The following is a 25101-nucleotide window of genomic DNA, read 5'->3' as shown; positions in this document are numbered from 1 at the left end:
AATACAATGGGCTCTTTAGCTAGTCATCTGAACATAATGATGGAACCGGGGCATGGCAGGGATATGCTCGCATATGTCTCAATTTATCTTTTACCCTTTTTCTTCCTTTGTCTTTCTTTGTTTGAAGTTTCACTTGTGTCCATCTGTTGCTTTCCCCTGAAGAAATCAAACAGAAAAACATTTGGTTTTAGTCTGGTATTTTTAGGGAAGCAAACCATAATCTCAGTGCTTGCCAACATAACAATTGTGAACGACTCAGATAACACTGACAGCTAGTCTGATTTCACCAATATCCGACAAAGCATAAGCAGGGAGAGCCAAAACATCAAGACACATCACCCATCAGGTTGTTAGTACGTTGCTGAATGAAAATCTGGGGTGATTCATAGGGCAGTTGTTTAAGAAAATAACTAACCTGACAGTTCCAGTGAAACTGTGGCATTTTAGGTGTCAAATGTGTCATTAAGAGGCAGACAATGTGCAGTAGTGGGTTATTTTGAAGATTTCAAACTGAGAAGAGCAAAAGAAAAAAATGACGAGCTAGAAGCGGACTGATCTTTCACAATCCGTCTGAATCATACTGCAGCCTTCAGAATTCAAGAACCAGATGTTTTGCTGATAGCTTGAGCTGAGTAACATTAATGTTTCAGTAAAGGTGTCTGAGAGAAGATCTGCATCGTAATGTGAGTCTCCTTTACTCACTCGCCTGGTTTTGTTTTCATTTCCTCCCACAGGCATTTGATGCATTTATCTACATCTTCTTTGCATTGGAGATGGTTGTAAAGATGGTGGCTCTGGGGATCTTCGGCCGTCGTTGCTACCTGGGGGATACCTGGAACAGGCTCGACTTCTTCATCGTCATGGCTGGGTGAGCAACTGTTTCACAAAGCAATAATCATACCTGTAGCTCCTAAAAGGCGCAACAGTGTGTCTGTTAGACTCAACACCTTCCTCAATTACGTCTTTGTCTGAAGTGTCATTATCGCGCAATTATCCATCCATCTACTCTTCTTTTCCTGTTTCGTTAGTTTCGGAGGGGTAAGCTAATCCAAGCTGACACTGAGCAAGAGAGAGGACAGTGTAATTATATTATCTTATTGTAACAGCTGACTTAATTTGTTCGCTTCAAATTCTGCGCCTGACCATTTACTATTGGTTTTAAGGAACCCTCTGCTAAAATGTTTTTTAATTTTATTTACAGTGCCATGCAAAGTGTTCACTCCGACTTACAACTACAAACTAGAATGTAATGCTGTGGACCTTTCAGAAGAGTGGCTAAAACGCAAGTCATTGTTGAAAGTATGCTGTTAAAAACTTTGCGTAAAGGTTTCCACACAACCTGTAAGAGGTATGGAAAACACATGGAAGAAGGTTCTCTGGTCAAAAGAGAACCAAAAGAGAACCAAATTTAAGGGCAAAAGTAAAATACTTTTTATGAAGAAAAACTAGCACCGCCCCTCACTATGAATACACCAGTCCCAATGTGAAATATAGTGGTGGGCGCACCATGATATGGGATGGTTTTCTTCCATACTTTAGAAATATGGTATGGTGAAAAATAAAGGGGAAATCCTGGAGGAAAAACATGTTGGTGGCTGCCAAAAACAAACTTAGGATGGTGTGGAAGTTTGCCTTACAACCCTAAAGATAAAAAAAACCAAAAACACATACAACAATCTAGTCTAATGCTACATTCACGCTGCAGGGAAATACGGCCCAGATCTGATATTTTTGCCCATATGTGACCCATATCTATCTTTTTCAAGGGAGTCTGGACGGCCTAATTCCGATCTTTTCACCCCCCAAAAGATCAGATATGTGCCACTTCCATATGTGGTACTAATTTGGATATGTTTTGGATATTTTAATTTAAGTATCTGCTGTCTGAGCAATCATGTTCCATTTTATTTGTCTTTTACGTCACTCTCCTGACTCCATTTTCACAGCCCCACACAGTAGTAGCAGTTAGTGCTCCATAAAAGGCCGCTATTAATTGGTGTGCGGCTTTCTTCTTACCTTACTTCGTCTTGCTATGATGTGGTCTTAATATTGGTGGCTCCCATTGCTCAACAGCTTTCTAATAATAATAAATGTATTTATTTTTTTAAATAAAACTTTATTGAACACTTTACTTGCATAACCAGTGCGCTGCTGTGTGATGTCTCCTTTTCAAATGCGGGACACTTTCCGGTCTTAAACTATTTAGACAGAGACAGAAGTCTGATGGCTGTTGCATTTAATAGCAGTATGAACGGCCTCCCCAAAACAAATCTGATTTCTGCAACAAAAAAAAGGAATTGAGCATCAATACCTGCAGTGTGAACATAGCCTAACTGAACTTAAGCTTTTTTTGTGTCCTGTCTGGCAATGAGAGCCCAACAGATTTTACTTTCACAAGTGGAGCCTTAATGATTTCGCCATTGTGCTCTGCTTGATTTTATATATGCATATAAATGCATATGCATTTATATATTTGCTGGGACTATTTCATGTTAACTGGACACAGAAACGGGAAGGTAAAAGAGGAAAAAAAGGAGAGAAACACATGAGACAAAGCCAGAATAGACAAAGCCACGGGGGGCGCAGAAACAGATGAGACCAATGCTAAAAGGGAGAAAAGGTGAAAGAAAAAGAGATGAGTAAAGGAAGAGAGCAATGTAACATCCTCCGAGTCTGCTTCTACACCTGCAAAGAGGGTTATAAAAAGAACAGCAAAACAAACCGATTAAGTATTACTTGTACAAACAACCAATACCATGATACCATCACTGAAGAATATACAGTATTATTTAGTACAGAATATATAAAGTGACAGCTAAAGATCATAATAGGGGTTTTCTTCATAGTACCTGAATCCAAGCACCTGTAGGTGTTTGCGAGAGTGCACTTGTGTATGTAAGGTTATCCATAAGAAAAATGGTCAATAGTGGTTGTGAGGAGCCAATGACCCACCCCCCCAGAGCACTGAGGCAGATGCCAGGGAAACCAGAACCCCAGACACCGAGCATCCAGCACTGGACACCATGGACCACCAATGCACCAAAGGGTCAATGCACCAGCCAAAGCAGGAGAGCAGGACGGAGAGATGGGCTCCACACTTAGGACGGAGACCTGAGATGTCCCAGGAGAGGGGCCAGTTCAAAACCAACCTGACAAAAAGACAAACAGAAAACCACATACACAGTCACATTCACACGTTCCCACCCTAGTCCTTCCACATGTGAACACTCCTACCAAAAAAAGGGGGACGAAGCACACACTTGCACTCACCACACACATCCTATACTCCCAGGTCCAGGCACCGGCACCCCAGAGGGATATCCAGCCCCCGAATCTGGGAGGTTAACCCCATCATCAAGACGAATGGGCCAGCCAATCAGAGCTCACCCAACAAACCCTAAGATGCTACCTCCCCCACACCCTGCCCTCCATACCTAAGCCCTACCCCCATATTCCTTGCGAGAGCAAAAGCACCAGTGCCAGCCCCAGCCAACCCCCATCCCCAGCCCGACCCTGACCAGGTGGCCCTCTTTTGCATAACTAGGCAATAAACTACAAGGCATGTTCCAATTTTCTTCAACTTCTCAAAAAGTTTGAGTTTGGGTTGCATTAGCTGCTAGCTCATATCCTGTTAATTTGCTAAGGAATTCAGTTGACCTCAATTTGAGGTTCTACTCTCCAACTCTGACCAAACTGTGGACTCTAATTTGCTCCCTGCTTTCGAGATAGTGATAGCCTATACACACAATCCATTGTCAAGGAAATTTAACTAACGGCTAACTTTTCAATTGCTTAAAAACTAAATCTTCACATTCCATGTTTTATAACAAGGACATGATTGCCTTTTCACAAGACTTGGAAGGGTTTACAAAAGAAAGATTTGTTTTGGAAAGAAAATAGCAACCACTTATTATTTTTAGGGTATGAAATGATCATGGAATAAATAAATGTAGAAATGCCTTTTAGTAACATGTTGCAGCAGCTTGTACACTGCACTTATGGTAATACGCTCTACAGCTTCATATTAAAAAGGCAGGTGGCAAGAACACACACATCCATAGTCATATGATGTTTTTGCATAAGATTAATTTGCTCTTCCCAAGAGTTAATTGCTGTTTCCATAGGAGACCAATACATGACACACACACACAGAAAAAGAAAGAAAACACATCTGCTCAAACACCTGCTTTGATCCAAGTGAAATGAGATGCTCAGACATGGGTAATAAAGTATGTCTGGGTAGGTGTGTGTATTAGTCATGATGCAGAACATCAATCTGTTGGCACAGTGGAGTGGGACTGTAGAGACACGCCCTGTGTGGCATGGTATAAATCTTTTTTTAAGTTATTTGGAAAGCATATTTACAGTTTACAGTTAGGATTAGATTTCAGATAAGAGTTTATGTTCTTAAATAATAGCCACACTGTCTGGGATGTGTTTTTGTATATGTGAGAGAAAGAGAGATTTTGATGAAAAAAAGTGTCTGGCACATTAGCAGAAAAACAACAACAGAGCTCCAGACTCACCAAGGTAGGTGGAGGGACATTCATCTTCATTTGACCTGAATCACTTTATCCCCAGTGGATGTGCAGAGCATAGTGTGCTTTTAAGGCTTAGCATTGAACCACCTGAAGTGTATAACTGTAGAGTTTGAATATAGATTTGTGTGAACACCTCTTGTCTTTGATTTTCTTCTGAGTAACTAAATTGGATCAAAGTCTGGGTATATTTTAGAGAGCACGACCAACATTGCCAGAACAAATCACAGCAGACATTCTGCCTTTTTTTTCTTGGTTTCCCATAGACAGCATCTCAGTGTTTTATAGTCCTTCTCCAGCCATTCTGTAAATCTGAGTCATCATCCCCACTTCAGACAATATGCCACCTGTCACCCAAATTAAAATATGTAGCCTATTTTATGTTGTCTTGAGTTACTCCTTTCATGTCATCATAATCCAATGCATAAATCCTACCCTTCCTGGGATCTGTACTAAAAAGAAGCTAAATCTGTTTTAGTATCCCGCTGAGATCATACTTTACTCAAATTCTGCCTCACCTTCCATATTTATTGTGACTGCCTGAAATAGGTGGAAACAAATGTAACAAGTTAAAAAATTAGCGAAACAGACTTTGGGTTTAACTGAGGTTTGAGCTAAGCCGAAAGGAAATCAGCCACATCTCTTCAGATATCTGTGCGAAGAAATTACTTACGAGATGATAAAAGTTTAAGGATCTGCCCTGGTATTGACGATAAGCTGTGATATTTAAGTTAAACTATTTAACAAACAGTTTAAAGGTTTGTGTGTTTTTTCAGTCTGATTTTTGTTGACTTATGAGCTCGAGGAGAAAGGGAGAGGTAAGTGCATTTAAAACAAAAGAAAATTTCATATTTTAATAAACATTACAAATAAAAATGTGCTACTTTAAGGAACTCATTCAGGAATTTACAAAAATATTAATAACCTTTATTAACATAAACTTCAAACAAATAAAAATGTCATCCGAATTTTTTAAAAAGAATAATCATACAGAATACAAACATTACATTCATTAAAGCAAAGTAATTTTAATTGTACAATTAAAAGGATACTTAAAGAACATAGAACTCTACCAACTAAACCTTCAATCAGGCTTTTCCTGGCTGGTAAGAATTTCCATTTTGTGTGTCTTTGTGCATTTGTTTGTTTCAGGTCTGAAGTTTTAGATTGAAATATTCAACTATTAATGACAATTTAAAAAAATCAATAAATGTGATGTAACTTCTTTTAATACAGACTGGTTTTAATAAAAACAGTCATTTAAAGTACATGCTTTTGGCAATGTGTACATAGACCAAAAATGGGCATACTAAGTGTAAATGCATTTAAGGGGGAAAATCTGACTTCTCAGACTGACGTACCAGTCAAAGAGCAGATCTAATCAAACAAAAATTGGCTAATTACGATTACTGGCAGATTGATCGGTAGAACTCTACAACCAATAAGGGTTTATTTAAAACCATTTCATGTTTCTTTTGGTAGAGCTGTAAGACTTTCGAAAACATGAATAGCCTGACATTTGTCATTGTTGTTTTTTGCCCATCAGGGGTCAGGTTACAGCAGGCATGCCCAGACTTCCTTCTCCCCAAACGTCCTCCAGCTTCTCTGGGGGAAGCTTGACACAATCCCAGGCCAGGCGAGAGACATAGCCTCTCCAGTGTGTCCTGGGCCGCCCTTGGGCCTCCCCTCGGTGCTGGGACATGCCTGGAAGACCCCCTGAGGAAGGCGTCTAGGGGGTGTTTACTACAAATGCCTGAGCCATCTCTGCTGACTTCTATCAATGTGGAGGGGCAGCCTTTCAAATCCAAGTCCCTCCCGGAAGCTCAAGCTCCTTCCCCTATCTCTAAGGGAGGTCCCGGCCACGCTGAGGAGGAAGCAAATTGCAGCCGCTTGTGTTCATTCAGCCATGACCCAAATTTCTTGACCATACGTGAGGGTACGAACACAGACCCATCAATAAATACAGAGCTTCGCTTTTCGGATTGGCTTTGTCTTCACCAGAACAAATGAGTGCCGTATACGCATTACAACGCATTACCCTTCCGTTGAGCTACCGCTCCATTCTCCCCTCATTCATGAACAAGTACCCAAGACACTAAAACTCCTTCACTTAAGGCAACAATCGATCACCTTTTACAGCTTATTCCAATTATGTAGAGCAAAATGAAAAACTAAAAAAAAATAAAAAATTCTGAGAGCAACAGTATCTTTAACAAGATCTGCTATCATAGTCACTGCTTTTGAACTTTTTTTTGTATAGTCTGTTGTCCTCCAAAAGTAATGAAATGTACACGATATCCCTAAACATTCATATTAGACAGAGATCTAGACTCAAATTTCAAAGTACGTTGTACTTTAGGTTTCACTTGGACTTGGAAAGAATAACTGGTGAACATCTCAGAAAAGGCAAGGTCAACACTGACCATATAATTCGTTTGTCAAACCTAAACTTTCTGTTACATCAATGGCATAAACATAGTTACTTAAAAATGACTACAACACAAGAAAACAAATTTAATGTACGGGAATAGAACTGAGAAGAAATCAAAGGGCAGCTTATCCATAAAATAGACAGTTATAACTTTTCAGAAAACCTTAAATTAATACCATGGTAAAGGAAAAAGGAAATGAAAACATATCACAAATTAAAGAATTAAAACAACACATTTTTGCACCTATTAATACCAATTGTTTTTGCATCTTTCATGTTAAAGTCACCTTTTAAGTCTTCTTTCTTGGTATGCCCTCAGTCTCCCCCAAATCCTTCTTTATAAACCAGCACACACATTAAAAGACGGACACACACACACACACACACACACACACACACACACACACACTACGCCTGTCACATAAAAGCAAAGTGAGGATAAAGGTATTGCAATAAAAGCAATGTGAGAAACAGAGAACAATCATGAAAAGGACGCTTGGGGCAGTCCACTAATTACCTTTCCAAGCACACCGATGTGATTGATGTGCATAGAGAACGACACATTAATAGAACAGATACAGATACACACACAATGCATTGCAAAGATAAAACGATAACCACTGATCATATGCATCTAGTATCCATGGTTTTGAACTGTGAGAGCAAACTGGAGTAAACAGTGAAAAGCTGTTTGTGTGCAGGAATAAGATACTGAAAACTATAATCACAATTGTTTTCATCAATGAAACAAACTGTGACATCACAGTTATATAACTAAATTGCTCATTAAGTTTGGAAACACTTTGCTTTCATTGTACATATGAGTATAACAGAGATTTGTCTATGACCAAATGACATTTTACAATCCATCCATCCATCCATCCATTATCTAACACGTCTATCCCTTGTGGGGTCATGAGGGGTGCTGGTGCCTATCTCTAGCTGTCAATGGGCGAGAGGCGGGGTACACCATGGACAGGTCACATTTTACAATATTCTTTTTATTTGTAAATCATATGTTTTTTGTGATTTAAAGCCAAAATGTTTATTAAAATGGGATTTTGAATAAACTTTTTTCTTATGTACATCCCGGCATGACATCACAAGAAAACTTTGTAATGATTGGATCATGTGCCAATCAAGCTTAATTTTGTATATGCTGTGAACATTTCCAGAGGCCTGCACATGCTGGGAAATCTTGATCTTGGTGTTTGCAAAGTTCATTGGACTTTTAATGACCCGCATTTGACGCCATAATATGGTACTACTGTAATAGTATTGTTTTAAGGTGATAGTAAACTAATTTAGTAATAGACTTTCTGAGCTTGTTAAAGCTGAAGTCTGAATCCACAATGACTCATAGATACTCTACTTGTGCTGTGTTTTTTTCTTTATCAACTGGAGTTGAGTGCTGATTTGTAACCCTGCTTTTCTTGGACCACAAACAATCACCAGATTTAGCTGGAGGAAATTCTGAGCTGTGTTTTTTGGGAACACTGTCTCATACACTGCAGAGGACTATGACAAAGTCGTGACAAAGAAATAGTTGTAAATCATCGGGACAGATTATTGTCAGGTATGATTGTGTACTCCAAAATCCAAGCAAGAGGGCTCATGTAGATTTTAGCTAAAATTGTTCCAAAAAGGGAGCCTCGGGGAACCCCACATATGATATTTGTTTAATTTACTTGTGACACTTTTTCTTTAAAGATGGCAAAGATGTAATTGTCTTGCATGGAGTTAATAGGACCAATACCCGTAGCTGAAAAATCTAACCACCGAAACAACTGTTATGCATCTCTTTATATTTTTACAGTTTCATCGAGTGGCATTTCCGGTCTTTTGAATGAAGCAGGGAAAGAAAATTAGTGCGTTGCATTTCTACATCCCTGCAAAAAAAATATTCTTCAAACAGCAAGAGCTTTAGGGACAATAGGAATAGGACTGGTAATGCAAGTACAGAAAGAAGACATTTCATTGCAGCATGTTTGCCTTCTTTGCCATATGAATAAACCTACAGGGGTTTGTTAAGACGAGTAATCCTTCTTAAGTGAACGTGAAGGGCAAATAGAAAGTACTTGCCTGTGGGATCAATAAAGTATCATAATATTGTAAATGACATGGCTCCAAACTCTGTCTATGTGATAGACAGAGAGATTGACTTGTTTCTTTGAGGCCTGCAGATAAGATTAGGGTTTTATTCCGTGACAGCGATGCAGTTGTTAGTTTCATGCTGTCTTGGCAATGTTATAGCCATGGGCAAATTACATCTGGGCAAAGGCTTACCAAAACATGCTCAATTGGGTTTACACAATACCATTCGCACACTAATTGAAACTTGTTCTTTCTCTTATACACATAGTAGAACTCCCTCACTCACTTAAACTATGTGCACCGATGATGAGAGTTGTGTTTCATGTTGGCACATTTAAACACACTTACCACTTTAACAGATGGATTTCTGCTCTCATGTGAAAGTGGTTTGGGGGCAGAAACACTTTAGCCATGCCATGGAAATGACTTGCTAACATATGCCAGGCTCTGACTGAGACACAACATCCTGCAGGCAACATTTAGAATGAAGTGAAACCATATTTCTGTCTTTTCTTCTTATATGTCTTTCATGTCACTCTCCTGCTCAGTGCTTTGTAACTTTATCCTCCATCCTTGAAAATGAACATTCTAGTAGAGCATCTTTTTGATGCTGTCAGGGCTCTTGTGGCTCTAGAGGCAGAGGTGGATTTCATTATTTGCGTCAGATATTAAAAATAAAAAAAATGCCACCATTTATTCCACACGCTCTTTTGCATAATATTGTTTGTCTTGGTTATGTACAACTAAATAAATAAACTATAGGGAAGTTAAAAAATGCATTTTTAATAAATATTTAAGAACATAATACATGTGAACTTTAGGGCCGTTCAAAATAAATGTTCTTTTTTTTCTCCCAAATTATATTTTATTTGATATTTTTTTAAATCCTGCTTACAATGTATAAACATCTTTAATCCATTTTTTTAAGATTAACGTAAATAATAAAATGATTAAATAGTTTTGTAGATTATATAGTCTAAATTTGATGGAATTATTTTAATAATCACCTACTTTAAGTCTCCTCAAATGGCTTTTATCTATTTTTATACAAAAAAAGCAAAACAAAAAAGAAACAGCACACAGTCTATGTATATTCTTTTAAGAAAGTGCAGTCGGTAGCACCATTGCTTTGCAACAAATAGGTTCTGTGTTTAAATCCTGGACTACAGTCTTTCTGCATGGGGTTTGCGTGCGTGGTCGTTCGCTACACCGGCTTCCGCAAAGTCCAAAAACATGACTTTAGGATACTTGGTCTCTCTAAATGTCTCTCAGGTATGAGCGACTGGGCGCATGGTCGTGTGTCACTGTGTTGCCTTGTGAGGAACTGGTGACCTATCCAGGGTAAAACCCATTTCCAGTCCACTGACCACTGGAGATAGGCAGCAACTCAACTGGGTTTAGACGATGGATAATTACTTTCTTTTTTTTTTTTAAAAGCAACCCCTTAGACTTTCTGGAAAGCCTTTACTGATTCTGCAAGGGCTTCAATTGGTTTCTAGAAAGCTGTTCTAACAACCAGGGCTGCAGGAAACATGTAACGGTAATACTTTTGATGAATATGACAAAAAGGAAATTGATTACAATCAGCTTGTATTTTTCCCCATGTTCCCTACTACCACTGTTTGTGAGCATTACCATCATGGACACAAAAAATATGTACATCAATTGATAGGAAAAGTCTATTCAGAAGGCAAAAAACATCACTGTCTTTCAGCATGTACATGCACAGCACTTAAAATTTTATATATTCCCAAATATTGCATTAAAGCAGTCATTGCATTTTTTGCACTTATCAATATTGCAATTAAAATTTGATATGTTGTGCAGCCTTAGTAACAATACTTTACATTTTGCTTTTCTGAGTAATCTACCCTTACAGACGGGGGTTGTTTCAGCTATAGTAAACTAAAGCTAGCACTGCTATTATTTGATGTATGAAGGGTTGAGGTTTCTGTGTGGGGAAACCTTTCCAAAAGATTTTTTCTGATGCTAGAAAAACCAAGCACTTTGCTTGGATTACTGTAATCATCAATTATTAGTGTTATGACAGGGATTGCTGTGTTCAAGTGAGTACCACATAGTTGTTGAGTTGAACACAAATTAAGCACCATCTGCCAAGGGTGGGGGCTATTTTCAAGTCCTGTCTAGGGGATCCTAACTTAAACATTACTACAGGTTGTGAATCATATAAAGTGATTCAGTTTTAACATATATCAAATAAAAAAGGAACAGTCACATGCTGTGATTCTTCAATTTATTTCCTTAATTTCTGTGTATCCAGGATGGTGGAGTACTCGCTGGACCTACAAAACATCAACCTGTCAGCCATTCGAACAGTTCGGGTTCTTCGACCACTGAAGGCCATCAACAGAGTTCCAAGTGAGAGAATTTTATGTGTCTTTGCATTTGTTGTTGATTAGAGATTATATGGATTGTATATGGATTTGTTTTTCTTGGTTTTAAGTTGACTTAGGTTGAAATCCACAAGTTTTAGTTTCTCTGTGCTGTTATATATATATATCTGTCAGTTTACATCAATCAAAAAATTATTTGCCTGAAAATTCATGCAGATTAATGTCAATTTGACTGCATGTGAGTTTTTCTCCCTCTTTTTACCACCATTTCCCAGTGGGCATGATTAAACTTTCATCTAATGCTTCATCACAAAGTCAGCTCAAACCTTGAGTCATGGCCTTATCAGATTTACAAACCACACATTAATGCTGCTCCAATGATCAGTGTGTGACCATAGACCCGCTCTCCTCATCTACTATGCCGTTCTTCAGCAAACTTTGTAAGTCCTATTGATTTATTTTACAGCTGCCCTAATTGGCATCTTGTCGTCATTATAATCAGCAATTAGCCTGAATCAGTCTGCACTGGTGTCATTGCTCACTGACTACATTTCTGCAGATATTTGATCTTTTCACTTATTTTATTTTTTTTGTGACTCGCTTTTTTATCTCCAAACATGAACACACCTATTGCAAACACAGACATAACACCAGAACACATGGAACGTTCCATTTATATAGACACATGTTAGAGAAAATAAAATTAGTCCCTGTTTTGAAATTTCTCCTAACTCTGCAAAGTGTCCTTCTCCAGCCTTAATTGGACAATGAGATCTTAATATGACTGCTCTTTAATCATTTGATCCATTAGGTTAAGGTTGTTGGTGTGGCTTATTTCCATAGGGTGGTTGTTACATTTCTGGCAACCAACAGCAAGACGTTTAAAATGTATAATGTATCATCAGAAAGGTCTGGCAGACCCATGGGTATGCATCCTAAAGCATAATATGCTGAGCCAAGGGCAAATCCACTGCCACATTCCCATACATTTCCTTTTTAACATCAATCCAGAGCTTATGCAAGTTCTGACAGTTCCAGAAGAAGTAAGTATGATCTCAAATCTTATCACAAGCTCTCCAACACAAAGGGGACCAAGAGGGGAAGAAGCCAGACACCACCATTGGAGGCCTGAAGAATCTAACCCTTACCTTCCAATCAAATTCCGTATACGACTACTCGTAATTTTATGACTAGATACCAAAAAGTCCTCCCTGTCTTTTTCTCCAATTATGATGTTGGCCTTTTAACTCCCACTTTCCTTTTATAGACCAGGTGTTATTGGTTATGCTTATTTGTAAAGTTTATATGTATTGCACTTTTATAGCACTTAGGGAAATGGTTTGGAAAATGTATGAAAAAGCATGTGCACAGTGCTTTAGAGGAAAGTGAACTGGTTGCAAACAAACATGCCTCACCGTAGATGATTATATGTCCCTATGACTGTGGAGAAACATTTGTTTGTCTTTGTATACATAGCTGATATGCAGCAGATGTATCTAGTGTGACATTAATGTACTTTTTATATATCATGGTAAATGGTAAATGGCCTGTACTTGTACATCACCTTTTCAAGTCAGATGATCCCAAAGCGGTTTAAACTACATTCAGTCATTCACCCGTTCATGCACACATTCACACCCTCACAGTGATTAGCTACATTGTCATGTGTAGAGTGGTGTACAAGGGCCTTTATGTTTAATTACTTTATATTTACTAATGCTCTGATCTACAAAGTGTGCATACTGCTTCACATAATTAGTGTAACTCCTACTCTGTCTGGAGACTGTCTGAAGTGTTGAAGCAAGGGGATACAGCTGTTTGTTCCATGTTCAGCTGGATTGCTACTTTGCCCACAGGTACAAAGGCAGCGCAGGCACTTCCTGACCTCTGACACACCTCAATTTGTAACCCGGCTACAAAGTGGCAGTTAATAGCAGTGTGTGGCATATGTGTGTGTGTGTGTGTGTGTGCTGTTGTGTTAAACTTAGTTTTTTTTTTTTTTAAGAAATTGGTGGGATTTAGAGGGGGTGCTAGAAACAGCAAGGAGATGAGAAGAAAAGGGAACAGAGGATTCTCCTTTTTCTTCAATGAAAGGCACAGGCAGGGAGCTATAAATGTGTTACCACTGTGGTGCAAGCTGAGGCATGCATCTTTAAATGAGAGCAGTAGTAGCTGGCAAACAAGACAATAAGAGAAAATGCCAAAAATTAAGACAGGTTGACAGAGATGGAGAAGTGTTTTGTTATTGCCCAAAGTAAAAAAAAAAAATAGAATGTAAGTAAACATTTCCCAGCTTTAAATATTTTTGCTTTATTTGTATCTTTCTATGTTTTGTGTTTTCTTTTATCTGGTATCTGCACTTTTCCCTTCTTTGTGAGTTTCATACCTCCTACTATTTGGCACATTCTGTCTCACTCTCTTCCCCTTTGTTTCCCTCCATCCATCTCTTCCTCTCTTCAGCCAATTAGGCCTAATGGAGCAGTGGCCTAATGACAAGAACCCAGGGGAACAAATACATTTAGACTCGCCCCCAGCCATCAGCATGCTAGCAATGTTGCTGTTTCCCATTTAAAGTTGATGAAACAAATCGGCCAAAGATGACAAGGTTTAAATTTATTTTTTGAAAGATCAAATTTCCCAAATATATATATAGTTTTCTTTTTCTTTTTGGTCTGTGCAGGGGTTGACACATTGAGTAATTTATCTCTAACCCTATCATATGCATCTTCTTCCCTCATACCTGCTACCTTGTACTCGTTCACTCCATATATTTCCTCTTTGGTTTTCGTCTAGAACTCCTTCCTGGCAGTTTCAGGATCAACATCCTTCTAGCGATGTACTCACTGTCCCTCCTCTGTACATGTCCAAACTTTTCAGTCTGGCCTCTTTAGCTTTATCTCAAAAACATCTAACACGAGCTGTTCTTCTAATGTTCTCGTTCCTGATCCTACCCATACTCGTCATTTTCATAGAGAACCTCAATATCTTCATCTCTGAAACATCCAGCTCTGCCTTCTGTCTCTACCTCAGTGCCAGCTGTCTCTGAACTATACAGCATCACTGGTCTCATCAACATCTTGTACACCTGTCTTTTCGCTCTAGCTTTTTTATTACATATCATATCTGACACTTTTCTCCACCCATTCCAACCAGCTTGGAATGGGTGGGACGTGCCCGGAACACCTCACCAGGGAGGCGTCCAGGAGGCGTCCTAACCAGATGCCCGAGCCACCTCAACTGGCTCCTCTCGACGTGGAGGAGCAGCTGCTCTACTCTGAGTCCTCCCCGGATGACTGAGCTCCTCACCCTATCTCTAAGGGAGAGCCCAGACACACTTTAGAGTACAAGTAGAGCCACTTGTATCCGGGATCTCGTTCTTTCGGTCATGACCCATAGCTCATGGCCATAGATGAGTATAGGAACGTAGATCGACTGGTAAATCGAGAGCTTTGCCTTTTGGCTCAGCTCCCTCTTTACCACAATGGGCCGGTACAGCGCGTGCTTTATGGAACTGTACCGTACCAATAGAAATTCTGTTCATAAAAGTTATGAACAGAATCGGTGACAAAGTGCAACCTTGGCGGAGTCCAACTCTCACTGGAAACCAGTCCGACTTACTGCCGGCAATGCAGACCAGGCTCTGACACCAGTCATAAAGAGATTTAACAGCCCTTATTAAAGGGCCCGGTACTCCATACTCCTGGAGTACCCCCCACAGTATCCCCCAAGGGACACGGTCCAATGCCTTCTCACGTGTACACTGGTTGGACAAACTCCCATGCACCCTCCAGGATCCTGCTGAGGGTGTAAAGCTGATCCAGTGTTTCACGGCCAGGACGAAAAACGCATTGCTCTTCCTGAATCCGAGATTCAACTATCTGACGGACCCTCCTTTCCAGAACCCCTGAATAGACCTTACCAGAGAGGCTTATGAGTGTGATTCCTCTGTAGTTGGAAGACACCATCTGGTCCCCCTTTTTAAATAGGGGGACCACCATACCCAGTCTGCCAATCCAGGGGAACTGCCCCCGATGTCCACGCGATGTCGCATCAACTAATACAGCCCCACAACATCCAGAACCTTAAGGTACGTAAGGCGAATCTCATCCACCCCTGTGGCCTTGCCACCAATGAGCTTTTTAACCACCTCGGTGACCTCAGCACCAGAGATGGGAAATCCCGACCCAGAGTCCCCAGGCTCTGCTTCCCCAATGGAAGACGTGTTGGTGGGATTAAGGAGGTCTTTGAAGTATTCCGCCCACCAACACACGACGTCCTGAGTCGAGGTCAGCACCACACCACCCCCACTGGAAACAGTGTTGGTACTGCACTGCTTCCCCCTCCTGAGACGTCGGATAGTGGACCAGAATTGCCCTGAAGCCGTATGGAAGTCTTTCTCCATAGCCTCTCCGAACTCTTCCCATGCCCGAGTTTTTGCCTCGGCGACCAGCCGAGCCACCTGCCGCTTTGACTGCCAGTACACATCAGCTGCTTCGGGAGTCCCACAGGCCAATAATGGCTGATAGGACTCCTTCTTCAGCTTGACGGCTTGCCTCACTGCTGGTGTCCACTAGCGTGTTCGAGGGTTGCCGCCGCGACAACCTTGCGGCCACAGCTCCAACTAGCCGCCTTAACAATGGAGGCACGGAACATGGTCCACTCAGACTCAGTTAAAGCTCTGTCGCACGGGGGACTCTGCCTGACGTTCCCAGCAAACCCTCATAATACGTTTGGGCCTGCCAGGCGTTCTCCCCCACCATCGGAGCCAGCTCCCCACCAGGTAGTGGTCGGTGGAGAGCTCCGCCCCTCTCTTCACCCGAGTGTCCAAGACATGCGGCCGCAGGTCAGATGAAATGACAACAAAGTCGATCAATGAACTACGGCCTAGGGTGCCCTGGTACCAAGAGCACATATGGACACCCTTATGCTTGAACATGATGTTCGTTATGGACAATATATGACGAGCACAGAAGTCCAACAACAGAACACCACACGAGTTCGGATCACGTGGGCCGTTCCTCCCAACCACGCCTCTCCTGGTCTCACTGTCATTGCCCATGTGAGCGTTGAATTCCCCCAGCAAAATGAGGGAGTCCCCAGGAGGGGCACTCTCCAGTACCCTGCCCCCGCAAGAACTCCAAAAAGGGTGGGTAATCTGAACTGCTGTTTGGCGCATAAGCACAAACAACAGTCAGAACCCGTCCCCCCAAACGTATGCAGAGGGAGGCCACACGATCGTTCACCGGGGTGAACCCCAACGTGCAGGCACCAAGATGAGGGGCAACAAGTATGCCCACTCCTACTCGGCGCCTCTCACCAGGGGCAACTCCAGAGTGGAAGAATGTCCAGCCCCTCTCAAGGAGACTGGTTCCAGAGCCAGAGCCATGCATGGAGTTAAGTCTGACTTTCTCTAGCCGGAAACTCGCCCACTAGCTCAGGCTCCTTCCCCACCAGAGAGGTGACATTCCAAGTCCCAAGAGCCAGCTTCTTCAGCCGAGGATCAGAACGGCAAGGTCCCCACCTTCGACTGCCACCCATTACACAATGCACCTGACCCTTTTGGCCCCTTCGACAGGTGGTGAGCCCATTGGAAGGGGGACCCATGTTTCCTCTCCGGGCTGTGCCTGAGATATTTAGCTAATATCAAATATTTTTTTACATCACTGGATTGAACAATATTGTTATTTCACTAAAAGGACCTTCTTGCTACAAGGTATCATTGCAACCAATTGCCCAGCCATGGAGCCCACCATTAAAATCAGAGCAGGACGCTTGCATTCTCAGAAGGCTGGAAGTTTCCTGTTTCATACCCCCCAGACTGCCACTCGGTCCCTGAGCAAGATCCTTAGCCCAGAATGCCCCCTAGGCACCCCACGGTGGCAGCCCACTGCTCCGAAAGGGATGGGTTAAGTGCAAATCTAATTGAAATGTACAAAGTTTCAATTACAAATGATGGATGATCATATTATTATGTATTTCCACCTCTGCCTCTTACCATGTGCAAAAGTGCTTTGCCATGGCTCAATGGTATAGATTACAACAGATAAACACCAGTGATTACAAAAAGGGGGACCTTTTTTAATGAGTGTTAACATTTCTAAACAGACAACCTTTCTGTTTACACAGGTTTGTGTTTGTATAGTGAGTGAGCCACAGGTAATTTCACTCATGTAAATATAATCGTCTGCTTCTGCCTTCTGTGTATCTCCCTTTTTCACAGCTTTTGTCCTGTCACTCAATCTGATAGCATCTTAGATGTGCTGTTGAGACACATTAACCAACCACTGAGCTGTTTTTCACAAATTAAAGCTTGCTTACACAATTTCGATGAGCGGATAGTGCACTTGCACAGTAACACCCTCTCTTTCAGGTGTTGTTGGGTTAGATTGCTGTGATCTCATCACAGGAGTCTCACCTCTCTCGCTCATTAGACCAATCAGTTGTCATTAAGCTCCACTAATCACAGTATCAGTGCAGTATGTCATCACAGCGAGACAGGCTCATCATCAGGAGATGAGGTCATCATTATTCGACAGGGGACGCACTCATGTTTCTGCAATTAGGCCTCATCTCATCATGACTGTGACCTTGTGTAGTCTGGAAACGCTTCAGTGTCACTGAGCTTTAAAGCTGTTGGTCTTCTAGAGAAGAGATCATTTCAAGCTGTTGCCAACAGTGTTTTTTTTTTTTGTCTCCCTGTCTGCGTTCAGCTCCTGTTGCTGTGTTTGTTTTTTACTCTCCATTCATGTGAGGGAGTTTTTTCTGCAGTTTTTAAATAAGCGAAGTCAAATCTTAACTGTTGGTTAAAGGTTAATTTGAAATCTCTTGTGGATAATTTACTCCAAAGCTTCCATAAACCCTTTCAGATTCTTCACTTCTGCTAAATCAGAAAGTCATCAAGAAAAAGAAAAACCTTCAAGGCCATAGGATATTTAGAAAATATCTAAATAGATTTTAGAAATGTAAACTCCCAGAAGATCAGATAGTCTGCCACTGAGTGCAAGCACATTATTACTGATTATAAAAACAACGTTTACCCATCTAAACCTATGATGTAAAATTTTTATAGGGTGTTCAAAATGCAAACACAGAGACATTCATTAGTATCCTGGCAACTATCTCTGAAATGACTTGAAACTAAGACGAAGCAAAATCCTTGTAGCTTGTTCCACATCGAATCCAGATGGCAACCTTAGTTTCATAATTTGTTGCAGCACCTTTTGGGGCAATCACTGCCATCAAATGTTTTTTATACTTAGACATCATCTAAGTATAAGTATTAGACATCATCCCAGAGGGTTTTTAATCCTGCTCTTTCTGAAATATTGAAGGATGCTGTGATTTTCAAATCTTTCCATTCAGGTTTAGCAGTATTAAGCGGGCAACTTTCCTGAATCAAAAAACTATGTTTTGCTTATTTAAGCACTGGTGCTCTTTAGACCTCAGTGTGCCCAGGATAGCTTTAAGGTAACCAGAAAAAATATGCAGCAAATCACCCCCAATACAAAAGCCAATCCCTTCAAGTTTTTTTTACAGTATTTTGGGTGTTTTTCTATTTGAAAGCTTCCTTTTTCCTTCTGTTAACGTAGAGTTGATATGACATCCTCCAGTTTTGTTTCATAATATCAATGGAGTTTCCCTCAGAACGTTGGCACGTTGTAATAATTCATTTTAGTAAATTTCATTCAAGCATTTTGTTTTTTCTAGTAAAAGAAGCCCTTTTGTGGACCCCATTTGGATTAAAACGCAATGGATAGTAATCAGAATGTGATGTACCATGACCTTGGAATTTATCTTAAATGGTTTTGAGGCCTCTCCTCAAAACCACTGTTTGATCGACCTGGGGTTACATTTCCTCTTCTATCCACATTCTGGAAGGTTAGCTGCAGTCCCATGAATCTTCTTTGAGAGCAAAGTGGAACCGAAGTGAAATTCCTTGAGTCAAGCAACTTCTCAATTAAACGGATTCTGATTCTTATATATGAAGCTGCCCAGAAGGCTCCCACCTCTGATCTCTATGGCCCATGATTAATGAAGTGCATACAAGTACATCTAACTACCCTGTAGCATTTTCTTTTCTTTCCATTGGCTGAATGCTTAATAAAAAGGTTAAAGGCCACTATAAATTACATCTAAATATGTAGAAATACTTTTGAACACTTCTTTCAGTTTTCTCGTGCCAACATATATTCAGGACAAAATAAATGTATTTCTATAATCCAAATTCAGTGGAACCTTGTAAAATATTAAATATATATATTTATAAATCTTATTTTTTGGAATGAGTATTAATTTTCTGCTACTGACTGACCTGCTAATCCTTACAGGTATGCGCATCCTGGTGAACCTGCTGCTAGACACTCTACCCATGCTGGGCAATGTGCTGCTTCTCTGCTTCTTCGTCTTTTTCATCTTTGGCATCATCGGCGTACAGTTATGGGCGGGGCTCCTGAGGAACCGATGCTACACTGAGGAGAACTTCACCATGTGAGTAAAAGGAGGAAAATGTTCAAGTGGAATCTATGACGCTCCTTCCTTTTTTTATTATTAATTTAGCATATTTTGAATATGCTAGAAAGTGAACCCCATTTACATGCTTTTATCCTTAATTTTTTTCACTGCTGCCTGCAGATTCTCTTCTCCATCTGGCTCTTGCTACAGGAGCATTCCTCTTTTTCAGCTGTGAACGCGATTAATTTCCAGCTGCATTCCTCCATATTTACGGATCCTTGTGACAGGATCACCCACTGTGTCTGAGCACATGACTGACACTAGCTCTTATCCAACTCTGTTTGATCACATTCTCTTTATGCTTGTGTCAGCTCACTGGAAGGCAGACCCAAAGGTGGATCTGCTGGCATAGATGTATAAACTACATGTAACCATCTGATGATTGTCACTTTTTTTTTTTTTTTTTGCTGACTAATAGTCAGCAAAATAATTTGATGAAAGGGGACACGTGTTTGCTGTAAAATTTCCTAGCAAGCTGATGTTACCTATGCTCTTTATTTAATTGAAGTTTACTACATTCACACAGTTTTATTCCAGTATGCCTGTTGACACACACCCCTACTAGGATTTCTGCAGGGAAATGTGTGTGCATTCATCTCACTTTGAATCAAGGGTTACTTATTATTCAACCAAAGCATTATGCCTCTGTATTATTTCTATCACTGCATTAGATATAGTCGGGGGGCTGGAGTGCCTAATTAGAAAGGTGTGAGTTAGTGCTAGAGGACTATTATGCTAAGTAAAGGGCATATGTTTGCGAGGTTATAATGGAGTGGGCTAAGTGCCGCTGTCAAGTGCAGCATTTGTTTTTCATTTTATACCTTCCTTCTTTTGGATTTATTTCATCCTCTGCCTAGAATTGTTCACTCAGTGTTTTGTTTTCAACAAATCCTGAAAAGATTTTCTTCTTTTCTAAGACTCTCATCTTTTCAAAGACTCAGTTGTTATATTTTTTTAATTTTTTTTCTTTTTAATGTTTAATTACACAAGATACTTTATTGGTAGCTTGTCCTTTTTGTATGTGCCCACAAGTTTAAGCCAGCTAACAAATTATTGCCTCTTACAAGGAGCTTCTCTTTATCTGTCATTTGTTTCTGACCTATTTTCTATTTTTTTTCTTTTTTACATTTACCACAGCTTTTTTTTTTTGTTACTCCCATTCCTTGGTCCTTCCCTCCAACTCGCTCTCCATTGGCAGGTGTGCTCTCAGTGTGAAGTCAGGTTCTGCCGCACCACGCTGTGCAATGCCAAGTCTCTAAGCAGGGTGGACAACAACCTTCATTTATGCTCCAATAGTCTTTCTCCTTTTCCTTCCTTTCTTTCTAGAATTCAACCGATCTTATGTAGGTATAAAGCTAAAAGTGATGTCCCATGCATTTTTTGAACGCAAATGAATAAACAAAATGTAGAAAAGCGTAAAAAGTGAATTCATATTTAAAACATTTGAGTTATGATGAGGAAGGTTATTTTAAAATATGATTTTTTTTTTTTTACTTATTCTATAGGGTTAGGGTTAGGGTAAGTGACTGGGAAAGTGAAACAATTTTGGGGATCCATGAAGCAGTTTATTAGACTTTTTTCATTGTTTCTACCAAGAACATAATGAAGTGTTCCTAATGTTTTGATCTCTGCACATTCACCTGGATCTCAGATTCAGAGCTTGATATAAACTAAAGCATGGCCTATTCCTTCGTGTGGATTACCATGCTGCACGTGTGCTTACAGATGTCACTAATATTATTCAAACTGCGAACATAAATAGGAAAATATCAGCACTGGGAAAGCTGTTTAAGCTATAAGCAGCACCTGGGTAGTGACTATGTTCCCTTTTCTTGAAAACATCAATTATATCACATTGTGGGCAAAAAAAAAAAAAAAAAAAATCACATTGTGGGCACCGTCACTTGGCAACTTGCTCTTCCTCCTCAATAGCAATAAATCAGTATTATTTGGTACACCTTCTGCTGTTTGTTTCAGTGATAATTAAAAAGACAGAAATCTGCATTGTATCACATAGAGCCAAAAAAAACAACATGGGTTAGAGGGTTAGGGTTAGTGACCATGAGCACCGTGGCTAGCAGACAGGACAGCACACTTTCTCATGTGACCAAGCTATCTGCTTCACCTCTTCCATTTGGTCTTCTTCTTTTTTCTTTTTTCTTTACATAACGAGTGCACTGTGATGGAGTGGCAAATTGTCAACAGTGTATCCTGGCTCTTGTCCAACAATCTCTGGAGATAGCCATCATCACATCCGGCGACCTTGCAAATATAAGCGGGTACAGACAATGGGTGGATGGATGGATGATCAGTTTATAAAAACTGCTCAACAAGTTTCAGATACATATTTTTCCAACTTAAAACACCCTAATTATTGAACAAGGGTGCATTATGGTGGGATCTGGGGTTCAAATTAAATCTACATGATCTCTAAACATACCACATGTTTTATGTCTATCTAGGGCTGAAGGGTATAAAGAAAGATTGAAATTGCAATAATATTGTTCTGTATTACAATAACAAAATTGACTTTGATCACTCACACATTTTCTTACTTTTCTCTTTCGTTTCAATTGGGTTGATGTCATCGCCACTCTCCCCTAGGATTTCTGTGACTAATAATAATGTTGTTAGTGGGCATTGAAGGCAGTGGAAGGGCATCCAAAAGGCAAAGCGTGGCACTTGAAATATAATAGCCTACCAAGAATAGCAACCAAGCAGTCATTTACAGTTGTGATACTGAACACAATGATATTGCAGTGACAAATGAGATTTAATACATTATGCAGCGCTCTATTTTTTTATCACACAATTTGCGGTAATATCTGTGATGCAAGTGCAATGCATGCTTTTTAAAAGACTTTGAGATAGTCTCTATAGGATGTTTTAAAGCACGGAATGAAAAGTGCTGCTATTGATTATGGTGTGCTTCTGTGCTCTTGGATAACCTGAAGCATATAGCTGAGGTACCAGATGTATTAGATCTGAATGATTAAAGATAAGTTGAAAGACAGAAATCGGCAGGAAGCAGAGAGGATTGGGAAGTAGGAAAATCCTGGAGAAAGAGGGTGTTAGGTGTAATTATTGAAAAGGACAGACGAGAAGTACAATGATTAAAGAGCTCACATCGAAAATATTTCATAACTCACCAGCATTTTCCTGATAATACTTCAGCTGCATTTGGAAAAAAACAAAAGGGCACTTTGATAAAAATAGGTTGAAGTGACAAAGAGACCAGATATAATTGGTGAATTTAACCCAAATGTTGTTGTTTTTTTCTTAGTAACAGGTCAGCTGATGAAGAAGATCCATTTTTTTCTGTCCATAATCTTTTAGGTCCTGAATGTATCCCCTCCAGTAATGAATATCTGAACACACATGAATACCCCTTGGTAACCAGCTAGGTGGTGAATTTTCTGCTTTCCATGATCCTTTTCGCTGATTTTCTTAAATAGTGTTACACACTTTGGTTATGGGTTTAAATTTCTTAATTCATAGCAGCAGTATTCCTCCAGCGACCATATGCATTATTTTCTTTATGATTCTTATAAGAAAAATGTAATTCAAATCATGTTAAGATCCATCCACCCTATAGCCAATTTTTTTATTGTGCAAATCTAAAATGGATTTGGGCATGATGTGAAACACATCAGAATGTGGACAAAATCCTGATTCCATAGCATACTGAGGCAGGACATACTGGCCCTCATTAAAATACTACATATTTAAAAACACTGCATTTGAAACTAATGTAGCAAACATGCGCAGCTATCTCAGTCCAATTCAAATGAGATCTATATGTTTAAAACATGTTTAAATAATGCAGATGGGGTCATCATTGCTGAACTGTCCCCAGTTCAGATGAAAGTGTTCATCTGGTTTTATTTGCTCTTGCTAAATATCTGGTCCATAATTAATTTTCAAGGTATTGGTGTCACATTTCCAGATACCAGACTAATTAGTCTCTAATAAAAAGGCTGATGCTTTTTAATTCCTTTCACAAAGAATGTGTATGACTCAAGATGCTACATTGTTAGGATTATCAAAAGCATCATTTTTCATTCTTGTTTATAATTTGGCTGAATTAAACTGGAATAAAAATCCTAAAATAAGAAAACCAATTCAAATATGGAAATTATTGTGTACAAACAGTTGTTTCCTATACTGTGGATTGACCTGCAAAAGTATTCACCCCCATGCGTTTTTCATGTTTTGTTGTCACTCAACCTGGAACTGAAATGGATTGTTTGAGAGTGTGCCCCATTTCATTTCCAGAGCATGTCTGCAACGTTAAAGATGAATGATTTATTTTATCGTGAAGCAAACAACAAACAGGACAAAATGAATGGACAAAACTTCAGAGTGCATAACTGTTATCTAATATATACGATATAAGAAAATCCCAGTTTTAAAATGGATGTTCCACATAAACAATTAAAACATTTTATATAAAATAATTCAGAAAAAGACAGCGTTTATATCGAAAACTGCCTTTTCATATGAAAAGAAAGGTCACACTCACATAAGAGCTAGGTAGTGAGAGAAGTATTCCTTGTACTTTCAGAATACCTTTTCTCTTTTTTATTATCTATAATACTTTAGTGAGATTGCTACAAAGAACGGGCCCCACAAACTGTCTCATAGCAATTTTTTTTCCAATTTTTTTCTTCTTCTTGCCTGTCTTTTTTTACTGGGATCTTTCCAAAAACCATAAAACAACATGCGATACATGATGAAAATCAAACAACATTCAGCTTTTTTGTATTTATAGTCTTAACCCTTTATAACCTTACTTATCCCTCACAGACCTTCAGGTATGACGCTGCCAGCTCCCTACTATCGGCACGAGGAGGACGATGAGCGGCCCTTCATCTGCTCCCTGGCTTCCGATAATGGCATTATGTCATGCACTGATGTGCCAGCAAGGCGGGAAGGAGGACGCATATGTTGTCTGGATAAGGAAGACGCTCTGCACAGGCAGTCTTTGGGTTTAAGTCCTGAGCCACTATCTAATGGCAGTGCTGGTGAAGCTCTGGGTCTGTGCATCAATTGGAACCAATATTATACTCGGTGCCATACTGGAAATAGTAACCCCCACAAGGGAGCAATCAACTTTGACAACATTGTGTATGCCTGGATTGTCATTTTTCAGGTATGTCGTAAATTAATGTTA

The 25101-nt window shown here is 39.9% G+C and overlaps 1 protein-coding gene across 5 annotated transcripts in view; it reads left to right on the top strand.

Annotated features, from left to right (window-relative positions):
- The window catches only part of cacna1ia (calcium voltage-gated channel subunit alpha1 Ia), a 230835-nt gene that overhangs the window by 130328 nt on the left and 75406 nt on the right, over positions 1-25101 (top strand). For all 5 annotated transcript variants that reach the window (XM_036148200.1, XM_036148199.1, XM_036148198.1 and 2 more), the window contains exons 4-7: positions 735-868; positions 11345-11442; positions 19745-19904; positions 24735-25080. In XM_036148200.1, the coding sequence (XP_036004093.1) occupies positions 735-868; positions 11345-11442; positions 19745-19904; positions 24735-25080 (738 nt within the window). The remainder of the gene's footprint in view (positions 1-734; positions 869-11344; positions 11443-19744; positions 19905-24734; positions 25081-25101) is intronic.

This window comes from Fundulus heteroclitus, chromosome 16, assembly GCF_011125445.2.
Source record: "Fundulus heteroclitus isolate FHET01 chromosome 16, MU-UCD_Fhet_4.1, whole genome shotgun sequence".
Taxonomy (NCBI): Eukaryota; Metazoa; Chordata; class Actinopteri; order Cyprinodontiformes; family Fundulidae; genus Fundulus; species Fundulus heteroclitus.
This window is presented reverse-complemented; position numbering and strand designations above follow the sequence as displayed.